This window comes from Ramularia collo-cygni, assembly GCF_900074925.1.
Source record: "Ramularia collo-cygni strain URUG2 genome assembly, contig: RCC_scaffold18, whole genome shotgun sequence".
Lineage (NCBI taxonomy): Eukaryota > Fungi > Ascomycota > Dothideomycetes > Mycosphaerellales > Mycosphaerellaceae > Ramularia > Ramularia collo-cygni.
In genome coordinates this window covers 399,940-420,505 of record NW_019716272.1, presented here as the reverse complement: position 1 = coordinate 420,505, position 20,566 = coordinate 399,940, and the positions used below count along the sequence as shown (strand labels likewise).

Here is a 20,566-nt window from a genome sequence, read left to right as displayed (position 1 = left end):
CCTTCGAGGCGTTCTGGTACTCGTGGGTGTGCCTTGGTCCCCGAAAAAGTTGCAATCATGTACTCTCATCTCTCCTCAACAGTCACATTCGACCATAGATACACGAATAGAAGCCGTCCATGTACGCTCATATCTCCCTAATGATCACATTCGACCATAGATACATGAAAAATGATAAGAAGGCTCAACGTAATTCGATCCTTTAAAAGTGGAGCGTTGAATTGCAGCCGCACGGAAGTGGAGAGTACGCTCCAAGCTCCACTTCAAAGGGATCATAGAACGACCTACARCCGACATTAGCTATGCCAACTCACTCGAATAGTGGCCAAGAATGGATGTTCCCTGCTATTACTTTGCTAGTGCTTTGTTGTAACCGCGTATACGATAGGGCTCTGGTCTATACGTCAGTCGCACGCAATGAATCTTATGCGAAGAAATTCCAGAGCGAGGCGCCTCAGACGCATTCCAACTAAATATAGTGGAGTAGCCTCGAATCCATCGAGATGTAATGCATCCTTTACACGTCATCTACAGAACCTCCGATAACCGGTATCATAGATTACATATAGGTATCCGCTCTCTTAGATATTGAATACCAGACTTCAACAGAAAACCAACAAACAAAACAATACCGACTCGCCCGGCCCCCTCACTCATCAAAATGAAAGGCACAGCAGCACTCCTCATTTTCCTACCCTATTTCACACCGCAGATAAAAGCCTCAACCTTCACGGACATCACTCTCCAAGGGCCTCTCTCAACAGACATAGTCTCGACCAACAGCGACTGTACCGATATAACCCAATACATTTCTGGAATTCACCTCAGCCACTCAGTCACCGCAACTATAGGCGACGTGATACCTTCGAGCTGCACTCCCGTTCCTGTTATAACCCAGGCGATTCTGGACGTTGTAATCGAGGATAATTGTTGCGCTGTGATTGGAATTCCTACTCGCGCCGGCGGAGACGGCGACCGGTGTATCTTGTAGCGCTGATACTACGATTGTTTCGTCTGTACAAACGGTTATGCCTACCTAGGTCTACCGGTTAGAGTTAAGGGTTAGATTATAGGTTTCGAGGGCTTTATTCTATAATCCGATTTCTATAATAAGCACGCCTTCTTCTAGGGTTAGAAGTAGAACATTTCCTTAAAAAAGCTATTAGGATCGGTTAGTTATATCGACTATACGTAGGGCATTAGGTAGACTCTTATATCGCTAGGAAGGAGGCTTAAGCTTATACCTAACTAACTTTCGAACTCTCTCTATCGAAATGCTCTACTTCTAACAAAAGAGTAGTATATACCTTCTATTCAACGTCCAGCGATTGATCTAGGAGCAGAAGGAGAAGAAGAAGCAGTAGAAAGAGAAGAAGAAGAAGAGAAAAGAACCCCAGTCTCCAACCCTCCTCCTAAGTAAAATAATAAAACATCCCTCCTTCCAGAAGACCCTCCCTCTAAATCCCTTCAAAAAGAAAAATCCCTTGCATGCTTCCCCCCACCACCCCTCCCTCCCCGCCGTCCCTCTTCTCCCTTCCAAGCCTTGTTATCCACAGACCACTGTACCCACTGCAAAAGCTCGCCCAAAGTCCACCCTTTAGGTAAATCTTTCGCAGGTAGCCTCCCATTTCCTTTCCCCTGTGAAGTCCCAGTCACGCTAGGGACTTCCATTGTTTTAGTTAGAGCGCCGGGGGGTAAGGTATCGATTAGAGCTTGCAGGGTTTCGGAATAGAGGGTTGAGGATGCGGAGTTTGTGGTGGTTGTAGGGGCTGTTGTTGTTGTAGTGCACGTCTTTGTTGAAGACGAAGAAGAAGAAGAAGAAGGAGACTTGTAAGAAACAAAGGTGGTAGAAGTTCCCTTCTCCCCGCCAGAAAATATCATCGAAGCATATCCCGTCGACTGCGGCGAATATTCCTCTTGTGGAAGAGAAGAAGTACTACTCCCCGTAACCCAAGGCGCATAACTCTCAATCCTCACAGGCGTTTGCCTTGCGAGGGAATCCCCCACGCCACTCCAAAGCGTCGGTCCCGGAATCTGATATGTAGATTTCGATTCGTAGATGTTGATAAATATCCCCGCATCCCGTGCGTCGTAGAATTGCATTGCGGGGATTCCGTCGTTGGTGGAAGAGAGATCTATAGTACCTGTGGAGGTTGTGATGTCGAGGTTGATGCATTGGGGGTAGTTTTGTGCGCCTTTGGGGTGGTCGGCGGAGTGGAGGGAGATGATTTCGTGGCGGAGGACGTAGGAGCCTTTTTTTAGGGAGGGGGGGATTTTGATGGACCCTATATTGAGATGTTGTCAGTGGGCATGTTTGGATTGGAGGAATGGGGAGGGGGTTGTACAAGAGTTGTTGTTTGCGATGAGTTCGTCACTTGCCCATTTCCCCGGGGAAGTTTCCCATTCATTCATGCCTTTCTCGCTGATTTTCACGAATTCGAGTTTGGTCTTGTCGATATCTACACAGCTGTCACCGGGACATTTCGCGATGTAGTCCAGGACAGGACCATGGTGGCTCTCGGGCCAGTCGGTCCATTGCATCTCGACTACATCTCCCGCGGAGATTTTGGCGGCGATGCCTGCGGGTGTGGCGGAGCGGTGGCAGATGATGTCTGGGGAGGAGAATTTCGTGGGATCAATGAAGCCATTGTCGATGTCTTCTGGAGCGGACCAACCTGCGACGAGGGGGATGGGATTGCGGTATTGGAAGTTGGGGTTGTAGCCGAAGTAGTATGTTCCGCTGGCTACGATGCCTTGTACTAGACCGTGGGCAGAGGCGGATGCGATGAAAGTGGAGATGAGGGCGAGGGAATGCATCTTTGCTGGTGCTTTTTTTTTTTGGACTTTGTTGGATGTGTTGTTGTTTAAGGAAGATGCTGGGAATGCTGGAGAAGTATATGAATGTATCGCCAGGACACAAACTTTTTTTCCTTATTGAATGAGAAAAATGAGTGAAAGTATCAATAGATCAGAAAAGATGGAAGAATTCGACAATGGGAAGGAAATCTCAAAATCAGCGTGGTGGACAGACGGGACAGGATGAGGTTGGAATTCACCCAACGGGCGCTGGGAAGAAATACCACCAAGTTTTCCTCTCTCCGGAGATACGAGCAAGGAGAGAGAGGGCGTCTACACATGTCTTGTAATGCTCCACCACACACATCGTGCCATGCGAGGGAAAAGCACTTGCCAGCTCGTTTGAATGTAAGGTAGGTAGGGTGGACTCCAAAACACGGGAAGAGAAGAGAGGAAGTCGGGTGGGGATGAATTTGTTTGGCTGTGCTTGTCTTCTACAACGGGTGTTCAAACCGTTGCACAGGCGAGGCGCGTGGAGGTGGTGCGTCTCTTGGCGCGAGCACAATCGTCGCAGGTACCCGCCAAAGAATTTCGATGCTGCGATGGGGAGGCCGATGGTCGTCAAGGCCGTCGCACGGCAGTCATCGAGCGGGTGATGAAAACGCCCCTGTTCTCAGCGCCGTGCCGTGAAGACAAGGAGAGCAGAAATGGCGCTGTCTATGCGTCGCTTGATTAAGCCCGTGGTTCCTCTAGCGATGATTTCGAGCTTGTCGTCGTCCATCTGTGTTTCCTTCATTGACTTGTGAAAGCGAGCGAGTGCGAGGAGATGTCGCTCCATGTCCGCGGCTGACTGCTGACTCATCACCCGTACCCTTGTGCTAAGGTAGCAAGCACCCCTGCCTTCAGAGAATATCTTTTCGGTCCGTCTCCTATTCTCCACTCCACTCTAACACTCCACTCCGCATAAAAGAAACAAAAACCAAAAAAAAAAACATTCAACACCAGGAATTCCCCAATCGTCACCGACTTGAGTACTAATCTAGCGATTACACGTTTCAATAGGCCGGAGCGGACGGGACGGCTTGTTATTCGTGTATCTATGGTCGAATGTGATCATTAGATAGATATAAGCGTATATAAATGCAACTTCTTCGAGGATTAAGGCATACTCGCGCGAGAGTCGCCTCTAAGGACTAAATCAATGGTCATGTTACGCAGGCTAGGAACAAATCTGATTGACACATGTATACATACATACTGTACATCCCCTAGAAACTCCGACATTCTCAATTTCCCATCTCTTCTATACAAATGTACTTGATAACAATTACCACACCATACCATACACACACATATACAACCTAAACTCCCTCATCTCACTCCCTCATCTCATCTCATCTCACAACAACCTCTTCAATCTAATACCCTCCTCCCTGCACAAACATTCCCCCCTTCATCCCCATCCCCCCCATCATCAACATCAACTCCTCCTCCTCCCTCTCCCTCAAAATCGCCCGATACTTAAACCCAAAATTCAAAATCAGCGCAGCAATCAACCCCAAACAAACAACCACGGGTCCCAAAACCCGATCAAAATCCCTCCCACTCCTCCCCTGAATCAAACTCATACGCCACATATACACCCACCAGCCCCACCCGCCAGCAAAAACCGCAATACAAGTATACACGATGCCCAAAACTTTCCCCACGCGGTTTTCCGGCCCGGCGGCATTGAATAAGCCCAAACTGAGGGATGCCAATAACACGGAGACGTGTTGCCATTTGATAAAGGTGCGTTGATTGGCGAGCCAGACTTTGCCTTCGACTTGCACGGGACCGGCGTCTTTGATCCAGGAGGTGGGTTCTACGACGCCTGGGGGAAGGGCTTTCTTTCTGCGGGAGGCGGCGTATTTGGAGGTGCTGAAGGTGGGGAAGAGGGATTTCCAACCGGCGGGTAGGTTGGTGTGGCCGTTGGTGGCGTGGCCATTTCCATTCGCGTGGACACCGGTTTCATCGTCGTCGGCTTCTTCCACCACATCGTGTTGTTGTTGTTGTTGAGGGACACTCAGGCTCATTCTATTCCCGATCGAGGTCGATTCGGCGCCCATGGAAGGACTGCCTACAGGAGAGAGCATTTTCTTCTGCATGGAGGCGCCCAGACTGCTTCGCTTGAGGAAGGAGCCGACGGCACTTTCATCGGCTTGCTCCTTTTGTCGCTTGGCGACTTCTTCCTCAAAGGCTTGTTGTGGATCCCTTCGAATGTCCGTCTCCATCTGGGACAGCCAAAAGGGGAAGGTGTTGACGTAATCTTCAAACAATTGTGCGACTCCATGGATGAATTTGGAGAAGCGAGGAGCTTCCTTTACCAGATGAGAGGACATCAAATCTTCAATCCATTCCGCCGACTTCTTCCCCGGAGAGGTGGCACGCATCTTGATCTCCAAGACGGCAAAGGGGAAGCGAGCGATTTCTCCCTTGCGGATGGAGGTGAAGGGGTACTCCAGTTCATGGTTGTCAATATCAGTGCGATGCCACGAGTCGGGATCACGACACGGCCGATCACTGTCAATGGCATCTTCGCGGATAAAGGCGAGATCGGTGTCGAGGGAGATGCGCACGCGGTTGTCGCCGGGGATTTGAAAGGCGGTGCGAGTGTAGTTGGCTCGCACCACCGGTTGTAGGTCATGGTCTTTAATGAAGGATTGAATCTCCTCGACGGAAGCCTGCATGGATGTGGCTTCTGGAGAGTCGGGTCCGGCACGATCGGAGAGTTTCTGAATCTGCTTCTCCATGGCGTAGTCGGCGTTGATGAAGCGTTGGACATATTTATCCTTTGTGGTGAAGCGGGCTTCCTTGGACGTGTTGTCCTCGTCGACCGTCYTCTTCTCCACGAAAATGGTGGGTTTGGCGTTGAGACTGCCATACCAGCGAAGACGGAGGGACGACCCGGCGCTATGCTCYACTTTGTTAGAGTACAGTTCCAAGGCGGGATTGTCAAAGTAGATGCTGGTGATGGAGGGGTCCGGTTGGTTTCCTTCGGCCGTCTTGGAGGTTTGCGGGTTGTAGACGAGCACGGGCAAACGACGGAGGATCATGGTCTTGACTTCGAGCAGGTTTTCAGGATGCACCCAGAATTTGTGGCTGACGTATTCCTCCTTGTTCTCCGCAGTGTCATCCGATTTCCCGCCTTCCTCGCCGCCACCCCCCTCGACCTGCTGTCGGGCAAAGCTGTACATGGCCGATAGACGAAACAACAACGGACCGTAATCCTCCTGATTGAAAGGAAGAGCGGCCAATCGGACCTGCAACAGCGGTCGGATCTTATACGAGGCTCCCCTCTTGCGATCATGTTTCTTGGCGGCCTTGAGGAAGCCGGCGTAGTTGATGCGCGCATACTTGGCCAGCTCATTCGTCTCGCCCGTGATGTGATCCAATTCCGCCAACACGGATTGCAGCACCTTTTTCCGCTCCGCCTCGCTGGGAACGGGCTTTTTGCTGTTTTTCTTCTTATTCTTGTTATCCTCCTCCTCCTCCTCCTCCTCCTTCCCCGCAATCGAGTCGAGTTGAGCCTCACACTGCCCCGTCCGTTCCCGCAGTCGCTCGTACGTGTCGCGGTGGAAGGCATGCACCTTTTCCAGCTGCACATTCACCAATTCCGCCACGAACCGCCCTTCATCCTCATCCGTCCACACATCCGCCGCACCGCTCGTGGCCGTCGTGGGGGAAGAAGGGGCGGAATCGTCATCGCGGAGGAGTTGTTTGAGTTTGGTGTAGTCGATGTAGTGTGCCTTCCATGGGCCATACGCCGATGCCGACAATGTCTTGCCAAATCTCATCTTCACTGGAGGTGATGTGAAGTTTTATAGATGGAGAGATGGGATGTTGACAATCCCCGTCCAGCAAGAAAGAAAAACAAGACAATGGCTGGCTGGCTTGGATGGCAGTTGATTTCTGTTGCTACACATCCGACTGCCCCGCTGGTTGACGTCCAAGCTTCTACTTTCCAAACTAAATTAATCCCCGTCGCGCATCATTACAAGGTTCAACCCTGCGAATCAGCTGCACCGCCGTTGCACGTGTGCCAGATTGAGACCGGATGTGTCCCAAATTGAGACTAGAAATGTCCCAAATTGAGGCTTGAAGTCTGCCAAATTGAGACTGGAAGTGTATCAAATTGGAGCAAGAAATACCGCTCAATCGAAGGACATCGCACCATCAAATTGAAGCCCATTTGATGATCTTCCCTTCAATCCCCTTCAATATATCCTCCCCTCAATCAACTACAGCAAGCGATCCACACATCACCTCTCCGTCCCTCCATCCTCCCATCCCTCCATCTCCTCCATAAACAATGTCCTCTCCTCCCTCCTCAATCCCCGCCCTCCAAACCCTCCTCGAAACCCTCCTCTCAAACCCCGACCCAACCCTCCCCTCACCCCCCAACCTCAAAAAACGCGCCTCCATAGCCCTAATAATCCGCCTCTCCCCCTCCTACACCCACCCTCCCCCAACAAAACCAGACTCCCCACCCAGCACCCTCGAAGAACTCTTCTCCCCCCCTTGGACCACCCACTCCACCCCCGAAATCCTCTTCATCAAACGCTCAGCCCGTCCCTCCGACCCCTGGACCTCTCACATAGCTCTCCCAGGCGGAAAACGCGACCCCACAGACCCCTCAGATTTACAAACCGCAATTCGCGAAACCGAAGAGGAAATCGGCATAAATTTAGAAGAAGATGCTGTGTTTTGTGGGGGGTTACCACAGAGGGTTATTACGACGCGATGGGGGAAAGAGGCGTTGATGGTGTTGTGTCCTTTTGTTTTTATTCTCAAGGGAAGGGGGGCTGGGGAGTTGAGGGTTAGGGCTAGTGAAGTTGCTAGTGCGCATTGGGTTCCGCTTGAAGAGTTGAGGGGGAAGGAGAGGAGGACTGTGGTTTTTGAGGATGTTGTGGGGAAGAAATTCGAGGGTGGGGTGCTGAAGAAGTGGGTTTTACGGAGGGTTTTGGGGAGGATGGTTTTTGCTGGTGTGGTTTTGGAACCTATGGAATCTGTACATAGTCGCATCTCAGAGGAGGATGGGGTTTTGGATTGTCGATATTTGCCGCCTTCTGTTCCTTCTTGGTGGGAGAGGTTGGTGGGGAGTTGGTGGGAGTTTCCTGGCACGTTTCCGCCTAGAAGGGAAGCTCCGTTGATTCTTTGGGGGTTGACTTTGGGTGTGATTTGTGATTTTCTGGAATTATTACCACCCCCAACGACGACGACGACGACGACTGCGACAAAAGATTCGGGGATGGAAATGTGGACGTTTCCTACTTTTACCCCTCCGGATGTACGGTTCGCGATCTGGTTATTAACCTATCGCTGTAAAATTCGAAGGAGAGTGGAATTGCAATCCGGGGCGGAGATTCAAAATCCTCATCCAGGAGGAGGAGGAGGCGGAGTGAATCTTGGAGCTTTGACGCAGAGTGCTCGGGTTACGGGTATAGACACTTCGACGGAATGTCTGGTACCAAAGACTTCTGAGGGGAAAGGGGATGATAAGAGGGACGGGAGGTCGTTGGAAGGGTGGGTTGAGTGGTTGGCTGGGAAGGTTTTGCCGGAATGTACTGATCGGTCTAGGTATTTTGAGTTGGTGAGGAGGGCGGTGGTGTTGGTTTTGATTGGGRGGTTGGGGGTTGGGGGTTTTTTGGGGTGGGTTTTGTGGAGGGGTTTGAAGAGGAGGAGGATTGGAGGTGGGGTTGCTGTTGTTTCGGGGTAGGCGGGACATGTTGAGAGGGATTGTTGTTTGTTTGGATGTTGATGAGGGATGTTGATGAGTGATATGTGGTGGAATTTTTCGTTGAAGATACCCATGGACTTTGGTGAGAGGGATACTGCTGCATCTCTCTTCTTGTTAGAGGATTCGATGATGAAGGATAAGCCTTGACAAGAACGTCCTCGCCAGCAATTTCAACATCGAAAAAGTCTGCAGGGACAGGCATGGAACTCCTCGATACGATCTATGCAAGTCCTGGAGCTAGAAACCCTCGGGAGACACTCGGCCACCACCACTTCCACCGCTATCTGGAAGCCGATCTTGTCAGGAATCTCATCATCACCGAACTGTTGTCCCACAGCCTGACCGTTCAAATGGTATACAGATCCGCTGGACAAACACGCTTGTGTTGTCTGTCTGTCCAATACTCTGGCCATATACATACATACCATCCTGCGCATCATCGCGTGAGTCCCTGCCGGAGCACGTATACTTATCTTGGAGTCTGGGAGCGATATCGAGTGTGAGGTCCTTTATCCCAGGCTACCAATTTGGCCTCTAYGACCGGCTTTTCATTGTCCTTTGGGTCGCCATATTGACATGCAGACTCTCTGATGGGAAGAATCCGAGATCTCTGGTCGGGAGGATAGCTGGTGTGTCTTCCTTTCCATTTATCGTAAAGGTCCATAAGATTGGGATGATTGATGGTATAGGTGGGCTTTGAAATTTTGGCTGCTCTTTCTCGGCGTCGAGAGAAGATGGTTCGTCTATATGGCGGGCGGCATTGCCGTTGTCCCTTCTTGTATTGATATGTAGTCATTGTCTGTATTGAATATCAACTCATCTTCTGGGCTGCATTGCCTTAAACAACAAGAAGCTGTTGTGGCTGCTCGATTGAGCAAGGACTTCATTGTTGACTTGCCATAGTATTTAGAAGGGGAAAACGATTCGTGATTGATGATGGGCACGAGGATGTTGATCCGCCTCGCCGGAAGATCTACTGATCGCAATGTCATGTGGTTTTCAGCTGGCACCAAGTCATTGCATTCCATCATTGACACTCGTTCCTGTCGTTACAGGTAAGAGGAGTCCGGCTGATGATCGAGCGGGACTTCTGGTCTTTGCGTGTTCCAACACTATCGATCCTTCTTTTCTCAACTCAAAAGATGTATTGTAGCTCGCCACGCATGGGACGACTCCTACCTTACTTTCCGTCAAACCAAAAGAATTCCTCCTTCCATCTACAACACGCTCTTTCCAACATGAACTCACTCTCCCTCTCACTTCCTCTTCCTTTAAGGTACCTTCTCATCTCTTCCATCCCCAATACATCAACATTCACCTCTACATTGCATTGCAATCATCAATATCAACAACTCCAGAGAAGCGAGCATTCGTACACCGCTTTCTTCCACARCAAGCTGTTCCATCAATCACATCAACAATCTCAAGAAACAATCATCATCAACCGCTGCCTTCAACCACATGATCCACCGCGAAATAATGGCCGCGAGACGTCCCCGCCAGATACCACCCGCACGCCCCACGTTATCGACACCGCGTCTTGAAGCTGCGGCCGAACGAGCAGCGCAGGAGGAGATCGAACTACTAGATATGGCTCAGCAACCTGCTGCTGCACAACTTCCCGACGACGCAGTACAACCTCCCGCCGCAGACATCAACGCATTGGAAGAAGGCGGCGGCGGCGGCGACGTCCTGCCGAATCCAAATGCTGCTCAACGTGTTGGTCGACCTAGAAGAAGAGAGGTCGCAAGACTGGCAGCTTTTTTCACCAGGAAGGTCGCTCGTTGGTTCTACAATCTGTCTCCTCTGAGATTCTCCGTCGGTTTCGTTGGTCTCGGGGGATTGCTTGCATTGTACTGGGTTGGTGTGGACAGGTTGAACCGTAATCTAGATGCTGTACCCACGAATACGTCTTCGGTGGTTTACTGTCAGATCTGCCGGGGGAGAAAATACATGAAAGAGAACTGTCTTTGATCATTTCGTTTTTGCTGCGGTCGGAAGATAAGGGTTGCGGGTGTTTGTGGGCGAGGCGTCGTGATGGTTGCATGTTCTGTATTTCACATCGTTGAGTTTGGAATCGAGCCTCTTGTTGCTTTGATCCTTTTGCATTGTCTTTTTGCGATCTTTGAGTGGATGAATATTGTATTGTCTTCATCAAATCTTCGCCCTCCCTCCAGGAAGGAGAGAAAATGTTCGATTTCAACATGAAGTCTGAATGTCGAACGGTGCCTACCTCTCAGGAACCTCACCTTGCAGACATCCTGATTCATCCAGATCGTTGTCCACATGGGTTCAGTCGTCACTCTTCTCACATGCCTCTCGCTAGCTATCATGCTAGTCATCGGCCTCTGTCGTCAAAGTGTCAATTCCCTCCGAAACCAACACACACCCCGAAAATTGGAAATGTAGCCTCTTCAACGCTGGAAGAGAAATACAAATCATCAGTCAAGAGTTGCAAGCACCAGTCCGTGGAAACTACCAAGATGGGACGAACTGCGACTTCTTATATAGGTTCTCAGCGAGGTTTAATCAAATCGTGAGGTTGTTAAGCTAATGCCTGGGATTTAGGGGGATGCTGTAAGGAATAGCTTGATTGCTCGAGAGAGTCATTTCCCTGAGCTTCCTCGCGCGGGTTGTTATAGTTGGTAGGTTGGGTAGTGTGTATTTGACGAAGCGTATTAGGTTGGGGAAGTTGGGGTTGATGATCTTGGCGTGAATGATGGCTATGCGGGACTGTCTGTTTGTGATGGTTTTGGAGGAGGGGTTGGTGGATCTTGTTGGCTGAGTAGCGGGAGTGGACTTTGGCGCTTGTTATGCTATAGACGGAGGGGATGGTGGTCTTCGGTTATGAGATCCTAGATCTTGTCCTGTATCTCGACKGAGAGTTTATCGATGCGCGACGACGTTGTTAATGGGCTAGTGGTGACGAGATGGGTGTGGTTGTTTACTAGAGTGGCTAAGGTCGTGATAAGGGTTTTTGGAAAAAGGCGAAGAAAAATGGCAATGGTGCACGAGGGATGGCGGTAGAACAGAAGTAAATGTGCTTGATGGAGGACAGCAGAAATATGAGGATTCCCAAGGCAGAGCGGAAGCTAAGCTTTACCAAAGTTGTCGCTGAGGCGACCGTTCTCCACTGTAACACTAGCGGCTGATTAATTGCTTATATGACTCAGCGAGGTGAATTCCATTCTACGACATGATCCCGAGGACTCAGAATACAGCGCACAGCCAAGATCTGAGATAACAGTCGGGAAAACTATCCTAATTACGCACAAGTTGCTGGGAATGAATATGTTGATTTAATAACTTCCTACTGTTCGCACAATACCCAAATGAGCAAAATAGGGGCTCAACATATACTCCCCTATCTCTGCCGTGAGGCAGCGAAACTGGTCGAGAAAGATCTCTAGCTGCAAGAAGTAGAACGGAAAACGATGTCTAAGAATGCTGACTATATATCTTTCGTGAAATCCACTCCATCAACACATCCCGCATGATTCGCTAGCAGTCATGCAAAGAGAAATACAACCGAGATCGACAGACTTCCCAACTTTCTACACTTCATCTTTAGCTGCATCAAGCAGCGGCAAGAGTCCCCCCAATCCTCGGCAACCCCCTCAACCTCCGACTCCACGCCCTCTCAAACTGCCTCACCGTCATACGCGTCCCGGGAGGAGCACCAGGTAAAAGCGGAAACGGAACTCCAGGTAAAACCGGAACTCTAGCAACCACCAAACAAACATATCCATGACAACCCATACAAAACAACACTTTAGGAGCAGGTCTAGCAGCCTCCACAGCCGCCGCATCAGCTATTGAAGCCACTACAGGAAGATCTTTCAAATCTTCTATATCCTCTCCACAAGGACAAGCTCGATAAACACCATATTTCACCCGTCGTCGAAGTTCTTCAGGGGTAGCTTGTACGACATTTCCTGTTTTGGGATGTTTCTTCGCGTTTCGAAGCCAATCATCCGTGTTGTTTTTCTTTTTTGAGGAGGGACATCCATGCGGCTCTTCGATCTCTATGGCAGAGAAATCTAGGACGCGCGGGGTCGGCGGGTGATTGGCTTGTATCTGTGAGATATTGACAWGTACAAGAATTCATGAAACTTGTAGGGTTATTCCCTGGTTTAGGATATTTTTGCCATTCGGGGACGTTTTTGGGGACGGGTAGCTAGAGAGCGTCGTAGGAAGTAATGTTGTGCTTGGACGAGATCTTGACAGGGTGTGCATATTCTGGTTAGGAAACCTTCCCAAGGGGGGGGAATTTCTTGTGGGGGCGAGATTTCCTGTGAGGATTTCGGTTTGGGTTTGCCAGGTTGTTATGGCTGGGTTGGCGGAGACTGGAGGGGAGATTGTGATCATTTTTGTGCGGAATCTTTGGAGAGGTCCTGGACGTTGTAGGAAGTAGGAGGTGGTAAAGTTGTTGCAGGCATTGCAGACTGTATAGGGTGCGTTGCGGGGATGTTTTAATATGTTTCCTGGACAGGGATTGTATTGAGGTGGTGTGGCGTTGCATCCTGTTGGTTTGGGCGGTATGGCGAGGGAAAAGATGGCTGGGAAGTCGGAGCAGTTTGGGACTGCCATTGTCGAATGATGATTTTTTGATGTGTGTTTCAAGTCGTGGTGGCATTCCAGATGGTTTCATAAGACATTCCGAGTATATACGCATTTTGCTGCTGACCGGATGCGGTTATGAAGATGGWCAAGTCTTTGTGCTACTGTGCTAGTTAGACGAGAGATCTGGGTGAAGAATAAAGAGTATGGACGTCGAGAAAACCTCGACGACAAAGACATCATTTGAGTGCTTGATGCTGTTATTGAAAAAATCGCTCAAGGGAGGGATCAAACTGGCTACCCTAATCTAACATCATCTACAAACGCTCTCATCATGTAGAACCCAGCATTTACGTGAAAGCATTGCGCTCTCAACCCGGTTAGGATGACAGGATCGTGTATCCATCCGTATTGGAGCGTTGTGCTGCAATCATTTCTCCCAAAGTCCGTTCAAACTCCAAAAGATCAATTTCGTAGCTTTACTACGTGATCTGTTTACACAGTGCGCTGGAAACATGTCAGTATAAGTTCAAAGCAGAAGCACGTTTAAACATTCGCACTCACCAGACCTCCCCAAGACGCGGATCCCGTCGGCTGCATCGCAACACCTTCACCTTCATCTTCATCCTCAATCTTCACTTTCTCCTCAACATCCGCATCCTCCTTAATCTCCACCTCATCGGCGTCACCAATATCCGGACCAACAACATCTTCCTCAAGCTCATCCCGCATCACCCGCTCCCGAAGATCTTCCAAATCCTGCTGCGCCTGTGCACTTATCATGTCCATCAAGTGGTTCTCAGCCAACTTCTGCTGGTCGAGAATGTCGGCACATTCACGAAGCTGATCCGCGATGATATCTCTCTGTCGTGGGCGGGTGGTAGTGACGACAGCTGATAGATCAGAGATGCATTGACGGAAAGCGCTGCTATCAGCGAATTTGATGTAGTCATGCTTCATGTTGAACAACTCGTCGGGTTTCTTCATCGTTTCGATCCATTTGCTGAATTTCTCAATGATGCTCGAGTTACCGGTGAATTTCTTGGTGATGATGTGATGGAAGCGGATTTGGCGCGCGGGTGTGTTTTCATCTGATCCATCGGCCTCGTCTGCAGGGGAGAGAAAGTCTTGCAGCTTCCCTCTGTTCTGGAGAGTCCGGAAGAGTTTGCGCGTGTTAGCAAACTGGAAATCCTGGACATTGATGGTAATGCAATTCAGCTCATCGATGATGTACTGTTGAGCGAGGAGACGGTACGCGGAATTAAACGAGGTCTTGTTCGAGATAGCGCTGGCGTAGATAGTAGAGAAGCTGAATGTGCTTTCCTGCACACCTTTCTCCAGCGCGGCCGTAGAGGATACTGGGCCCAGAAGGCCCTTGCGCGCGTCCTTGGAAGTAATGACAAACTCGTCCGATGGTAGGATGAGCTTGTGCACCATCGAGGTGATTTCGGGTGGAACCCAGTCGAGATGGGTCTGGCTCTGGTCAAAGTTGGAGCCGGGAAGAGTTCGAGCATCAGTGGTGGAGTTTGACATTTTGTCGAGTGTCCAGCTGACGGCGGGTTGATTCGTGGGCGCAGAGGCGCACTGGAGGTCGAGTCGGGCAAGTGCGTTGTTGATTGAAGGCTAATGGCGATGATGTGGAGGTGTTGTTGACGCGAGCGAAATGCTAACTAATGCGTGCGAAAGGCTGATGCGGGCAGATGGTTGATGCGAGCGAGATACTGACGCCGGCGAGATGTCAGAGCGTGGAGGTGATGCTGGTGATGTTGCAAGCGAGTCGAAAAGTGGTGGAGGGGATGCGGGTGGGTGGAGAGATCCGAGCGGGAGCTTGTGGGACAGCCGGGGTGCGGGAGGGAGACCCCTTTTTGGGCGGGGCAGAGATTCATTCACCTACCTCTTCTACATACAATCTGGATTCGTTCTCTGATGCCAAAGCCACCGACGATCTTGAGGCATGGGACAGTATCGGAAGTGTGACATAGTTCCTGAATTGTAAAGGGGTAAATGTTTGCATACATTACAGGCGGTCATCCCACTATGACCTGGAAAGTTTCCCACGCGGCCGACTATGTAGTAGTAGAGATTGGTATATATGTATAATCAGAGCAGATCACCCCCTCAGAGTGGCACGATTCAATTTGAAGAGCCGCGGTTGAGCGCGTCTTTGAAGTATTCGCAGGGGAATTGGTACAGCAGGTGCTAGCGCCCTGTACCCAACATATCCACTACAACACATACATGTGTAGACTTGTGGATTGTGACCAACGGCTTGATTGATTTCTTGTCCGCACTATATCAATTCCATTAGTACAACAAGACCATCGCATGCTGATTTTCAATACTCACCCGACAAGCTCGCCAAGCCTCATTTCGAACCCGAGCCCGACTCAGTCGAGCGTTGGCTCTTTTGAGTACTCCTGTGGGTCCACCTCGATGCATATTCCGTAGCCATATATCGTTTCTATTCTTCTCGGCAATCATTGTATTTTTTGTTTCCTGTTGATGATGATGACAAAGTGTAAGGTCTGGTTTAAGACCCAATCGAAAAGCACAAGTACATGAACTCATAGGATACTGGTGCCATGTTTCTATTGGTCCATCCAAAGTTCTGTCGTGGAGCCATGGTGCTGGTATGGCCAATGCGGGTGGTGTCCGGTTATAAATCTCTTGTTCTATCAGATCCTCACAGGTGGCACAACATCTCGTGAGAAAACCAGTCCAAGGGGGGTTGGGACGGGATCCCGCTGGAACAATACCGCTGGCTAGTTCTATTGGAAGTGCCCATCCTGCTGGAGGGGTAACCGCCGGTCCATTGTTAGTATTGAGGACTGGYCACCATGCAGCCAAATTCACCATCCAGCCAAAAGCAAAAAGCAGAGGTGCAGGTGCAGGTGCAGGTGCAGGTGCAGGAGCAGCTGCCAAACCTAGATCGGCTGTCGACGCCAATTTGCAGTTCCTACAGATCCGATGTTGCGGAAATCGACCTCTTGGATGCCGATAATGGCAAGTCGATCGGGGTATAGCRAGCGCATTGCATGGTAGAAGTGGCGCAATACCAAGGTTGATTAGTTCGGCACGTTCGTCGCAGTTGTTCGCCATGGTTAGTATTGAGGCCAGCTGGGACAGTGCAAGGAGAAACAGTTTTACCTACGAGCAAGGTCGGAAATACTACATCGACTTCCATCATTGTCTGTCAGTCTGAATGCGGCTATGTTGGAGTTCTTTGATGTGAAATTTGGGCCCTTTGACATTGTTAGAACTTCTGCTAGCTCCAAGATAGTGAYGAATGGGAGCGAAGCGAGAAAGATAGAGCTGTCGCTATGAGAAATCCACCAAAAGAACAGTGCCCTGATCTGCTCTCTCGATTGGTTGATAAGCCACTCTGCTAGTGGCAAGGATTCTAGCAGGCCTAGAATCGTCGAGCCTGCAGAGAGCGAAACCTTGAGAGATTGTGGGTATGACTGAGGATGCCTTGTCCCGATGAATAATTCTCATATCGACAGCTCTGGCTCAGAAAGAGGAGGTCGTCTGGGTCGACATTGTGCATGGATACATACAACTTCACGGGATACAGTCTGTGTAGAATCGTGAACTTCCTCAATACTGAAGTTGCCGCTGCTAACTGTATATGTTTTGGCGGCAGCCTCCTCACCATATGTATCTCCAGGCCGGCAGCTTGTCTCCTGAATTCATCATCGAAGCATGGGTCAGACTAAGCTCTTGCAGCTGCTTCGCAATTTGTGCATGTCCTAAGACCTCGTTACACTCGCAGTGGTCGTTCAGGGCCATGTTCAAACGGCCCTGTTACAAGGTGCAATTATTGCTCGGGGCAATTGATCAAGAACATAGGCGTGGTTATCGCAATTCATCATGGTTACGTTGAGAGATACCGAGCATGCTCGTCTTACACATTCTTTGTGCATTGTATCCTGTCCCGAACGCAGCTATATTCGAGTTCTTTGATGTGCGAGCGGGATCCTTTCAGTATAATGCTCTCTTTGTCTATGTGAATCTGATGCCTGTTGCCTATGTACAAAGAAAGCCATCTACTCCCCGGAATGGAGACTCCTCGCTCTGAATAGAACATTCCAAATCTACAGAAAGTGAATCGTGGAAGTCTTGTTAAATAGAAGTTATTTTGCCGTCGATCGTTCGGGAAAAGATTGAGCTTCATCTATATCCCTTAGATAATACCGTCGTAGCGTATCGCTACCGGGCGTACGCTTACTAAGAAAGAGTACTACCTATCTATCTATCCCTTAGATAATACCGTCGTAGCGTATCGCTACCGGGCGTACGCTTAGTAAGAAAGATTACTACTTATCTATCTATTCCTTAGACGGCGGACCGGGTAATCCGTACCTACCGAGGAGAGATATCGGATATAGGTATAGCCTATATCTACTACTAGAGCGTATAGTTCCTTCTATATCGCCTCGCGGACCGCTAAGGAGGGACATCGGATATAGGTATAGGTTTACTACTATATAGAGGGGAGGGGTAGAGGGGATCTCGAAGAGAATTAATATACCTAGTAGAAATAAAAGTAGTAGATGCTAGATATTAGTCTTTAGCTAAAATAAAAGTAGTAGATATTAGATATTAGCCTTTAGGAGGAAGGAAAGTAGTAGATACTAGATATTAACCTTTAGTAGGAAGGAGTTATACCTTCTAGTAATCGTAGCGTAGGTATATAGAAGGAATATTATAAGGATATACTAGCGTACTATACGCTTTTAAACATCCTTCTTTTCTTATTATATAAGCGATCTAGCGATATCCGACCTATTAGTCCCTAAAGGTTAGTAATAGTCTAACACGAATAGCGGCCGTCGAAATTACTAATAATAGGATCCCTAATATAATAGACTTTATAATACGATAGACTTTATAATACGATAGAGAAGCTAGGCTAGATATAGAATAAAAGTAATAGCGATAGTAGGGCGGTAGAGAGAAGAAGAGGAAGAGCATACGATTTATTAGCCTTTAGCCTACTCTACTACTACTACTCGTATTTATAGCCGCCTATACGGTTATCTACGCCGTTACCCTTATTAAACTAGATAAAGGCATTATCCGTATATACTTTATAGGGATAGATAACCCTATTTACCCTCTTCTAACTACGATAGCTAGCGTACTTTAGTATACGATCTACTCTAAAAGTAGTCTCCTCTAGGTAAGCGATATAGGAGCGCTTACGCTCCTACGTAGTAGAAAGAATACGACTAAGGGTATTTCTATATCTACTATAGTACTAGCCGTCGATAGTAGGCGTATAAATCTTAGCCCGAGAGGCCGGCCGGCTAATAACATTATCCTCTTTATCTTTATCCTCCTCCTTATCTTCCTTATTACTAAGAACGGAGTCGGTCTTACTACTTATATTAGTAGTAGTTCCTAGACCTTTCGGTAGACTAGTACTACTACCTCCGTTAAGGCTACCGGGCGTACCCGTATTGTCGTCGTCGTCTTACTCTAGTAGGTTAAAGCTAAAGCTACTATCGTCTAACGGGGAATATTACTACTATTACTACTATTAGTATTACTACTACTACTATATAGCGCCGATAAGAAAGTCCGATACGAGAAGACTAGAAGGAAGTAGGCCGGACGAAAGCGTAATAAGGGCGCTAGAAATAGAGGGTAGGCGGCTAGAGGAGGACGCGGCGGCGGTAGGCTTCTTCTTCTTCTTCTTAATACCGCTAGGGACGGCGGTAATAGTACGGTTACGCGGGCTAGGACGAGCGCTACTAGGAGTAGACCGCTAGGTTCTACTCTAAAATAAAATTAGTACTCTACTCTTAACGACTACGACCGTAACCGCGATAGAAGAAACCTACTAGTAGATTATTCTACCGAGTCGATAGGCTAAAGCTAAGGTACGATATAGCCGCTACTACTACTATTAATATTAGAGTAGTAGATTCTAGTAGTAAAGTTAACCTTTAGTAGCTTAAAGGGGTAGTCGGTAGTAAAGTAGATTACGAGGAAGAAAATACCGCTAGGAAGGTAGTAGTAGTAGTAGTAAAGGGCGAATAGCGAGGATTACGAGCGAGAGCGAGAGCGCGCTATTATTAATATCGGCTAGTAATAGTAACGCGATCGCCTATATAATAACGCGGCTATACGACTACGATCGTATAACGGCCTATAATAATATTAATAATATTAATAAAAGATAATAAGAGTTAAGGAAAGATAAAGAACCTACGGCTTTAAGTATAGGTTCTATTAGGAGTAAGGATGCGAAACTTTACTATTCTTATACGAATTTAGTAATAATAGTAAAGCTATATATATACGACCCTAACTTCGTAGTAGACACGAGAGGAACTATTACTCGTAGTATCGGACGATTAATAAGACGGAAATCCGGAGCTAGAAACGACGTATTTTATAGCCGTAAACGTAATACTACTTACGAGCTCGAGCTCCTCCTCGAGCTCGAGTACTACTTACGAGCTCGAGCTCCTCCTCGAGCTCGAGTTCCGATACTTACGAGCTCGAGCTCCTCCTCGAGCTCGAGTTCCGACACTTACGAGCTCGAGCTCCTCCTCGAGCTCGAGTTCCGACACTTACGAGCTCGAGCTCCTCCTCGAGCAGCTCCTCCTCGAGCTCGAGTTCCGACCTCGACGAGCTCGAGCTCCTCCTCGAGCTCGAGTTCCGACACTTACGAGCTCGAGCTCCTCCTCGAGCTTCTCCTCCTCCTCGTGCTCCTCCTCGAGCTCGAGCTCGCGCTTCTCCTCGCGCTCGCGCTCCTACTCGCGCTCCTCCTCGAGCTCGCGCTCTAGCTCGGGCTCGCGCTCCTGCTCGCGCTCCTCCTCGGGCTCGCGCTCCTGCTCGCGCTCCGACTCGGGCTCGCGCTCCTGCTCGCGCTCCTCCTCGACTCGGGCTCGCGCTCCTGCTCGCGCTCCTCCTCGACTCGGGCTCGCGCTCCTGCTCGCGCTCCTCCTCGCGACTCGGGCTCGCGCTCCTGCTCGCGCTCGTGCTCGCGACTCGGGCTCGCGCTCCTGCTCGCGCTCGTGCTCGCGACTCGGGCTCGCGCTCCTACTCGCGCTCGTGCTCGCGACTCGGGCTCGCGCTCCTGCTCGCGCTCGTGCTCGCGACTCGGGCTCGCGCTCCTCCTCGCGCTCGTGCTCGCGACTCGGGCTCGCGCTCCTCCTCGCGCTCCTCCTCGAGCTCGCGCTCCTCCTCTAGCTCCTAGTTTTCCGCGTATAATGTTATTTATCCTAAGGTGCTTTTATATAGTACTACTAAAGACTTCGCTCTCGCCGCGAGTCTCCGTACGCTTAGTATCCTTAGAATCCTTAGGATCCGTATTAATATCCTTAGCATCTATATTACTACTAGAGCTACGCTTTATAAAGCCCTTATCTCCGTCCTCGACTCTCGCTTCCCTAAATTCTCTATTATCCTTAGCCTTAG

The 20,566-nt window shown here is 49.3% G+C and overlaps 4 protein-coding genes; 1 reads left to right on the top strand and 3 right to left on the bottom strand.

Annotated features, from left to right (window-relative positions):
- Positions 1-1,467: 1,467 nt before the first annotated feature.
- RCC_09595 (related to endoglucanase IV precursor) lies at positions 1,468-2,817 on the bottom strand (the record flags this gene model as incomplete). XM_023774836.1 has 2 exons in its annotated part: positions 1,468-2,285; positions 2,346-2,817. The coding sequence occupies 2 exons, from the start codon at positions 2,815-2,817 to the stop codon at positions 1,468-1,470; spliced, it is 1,290 nt and encodes a 429-aa protein (XP_023630604.1).
- A 1,397-nt stretch (positions 2,818-4,214) lies between these two features.
- Positions 4,215-6,632, bottom strand: RCC_09594 (related to protein involved in vacuolar polyphosphate accumulation, contains SPX domain; the record flags this gene model as incomplete). Its single annotated transcript, XM_023774835.1, has 1 exon — positions 4,215-6,632. The coding sequence occupies one exon, from the start codon at positions 6,630-6,632 to the stop codon at positions 4,215-4,217; it is 2,418 nt and encodes an 805-aa protein (XP_023630603.1).
- A 515-nt stretch (positions 6,633-7,147) lies between these two features.
- On the top strand, positions 7,148-8,554 carry RCC_09593 (uncharacterized protein; the record flags this gene model as incomplete). Its single annotated transcript, XM_023774834.1, has 1 exon — positions 7,148-8,554. The coding sequence occupies one exon, from the start codon at positions 7,148-7,150 to the stop codon at positions 8,552-8,554; it is 1,407 nt and encodes a 468-aa protein (XP_023630602.1).
- A 5,076-nt stretch (positions 8,555-13,630) lies between these two features.
- On the bottom strand, positions 13,631-14,668 carry RCC_09592 (uncharacterized protein; the record flags this gene model as incomplete). XM_023774833.1 has 2 exons in its annotated part: positions 13,631-13,642; positions 13,700-14,668. 2 exons carry the CDS (start codon positions 14,666-14,668, stop codon positions 13,631-13,633), a joined length of 981 nt encoding a protein of 326 aa, XP_023630601.1.
- Positions 14,669-20,566: the final 5,898 nt, after the last annotated feature.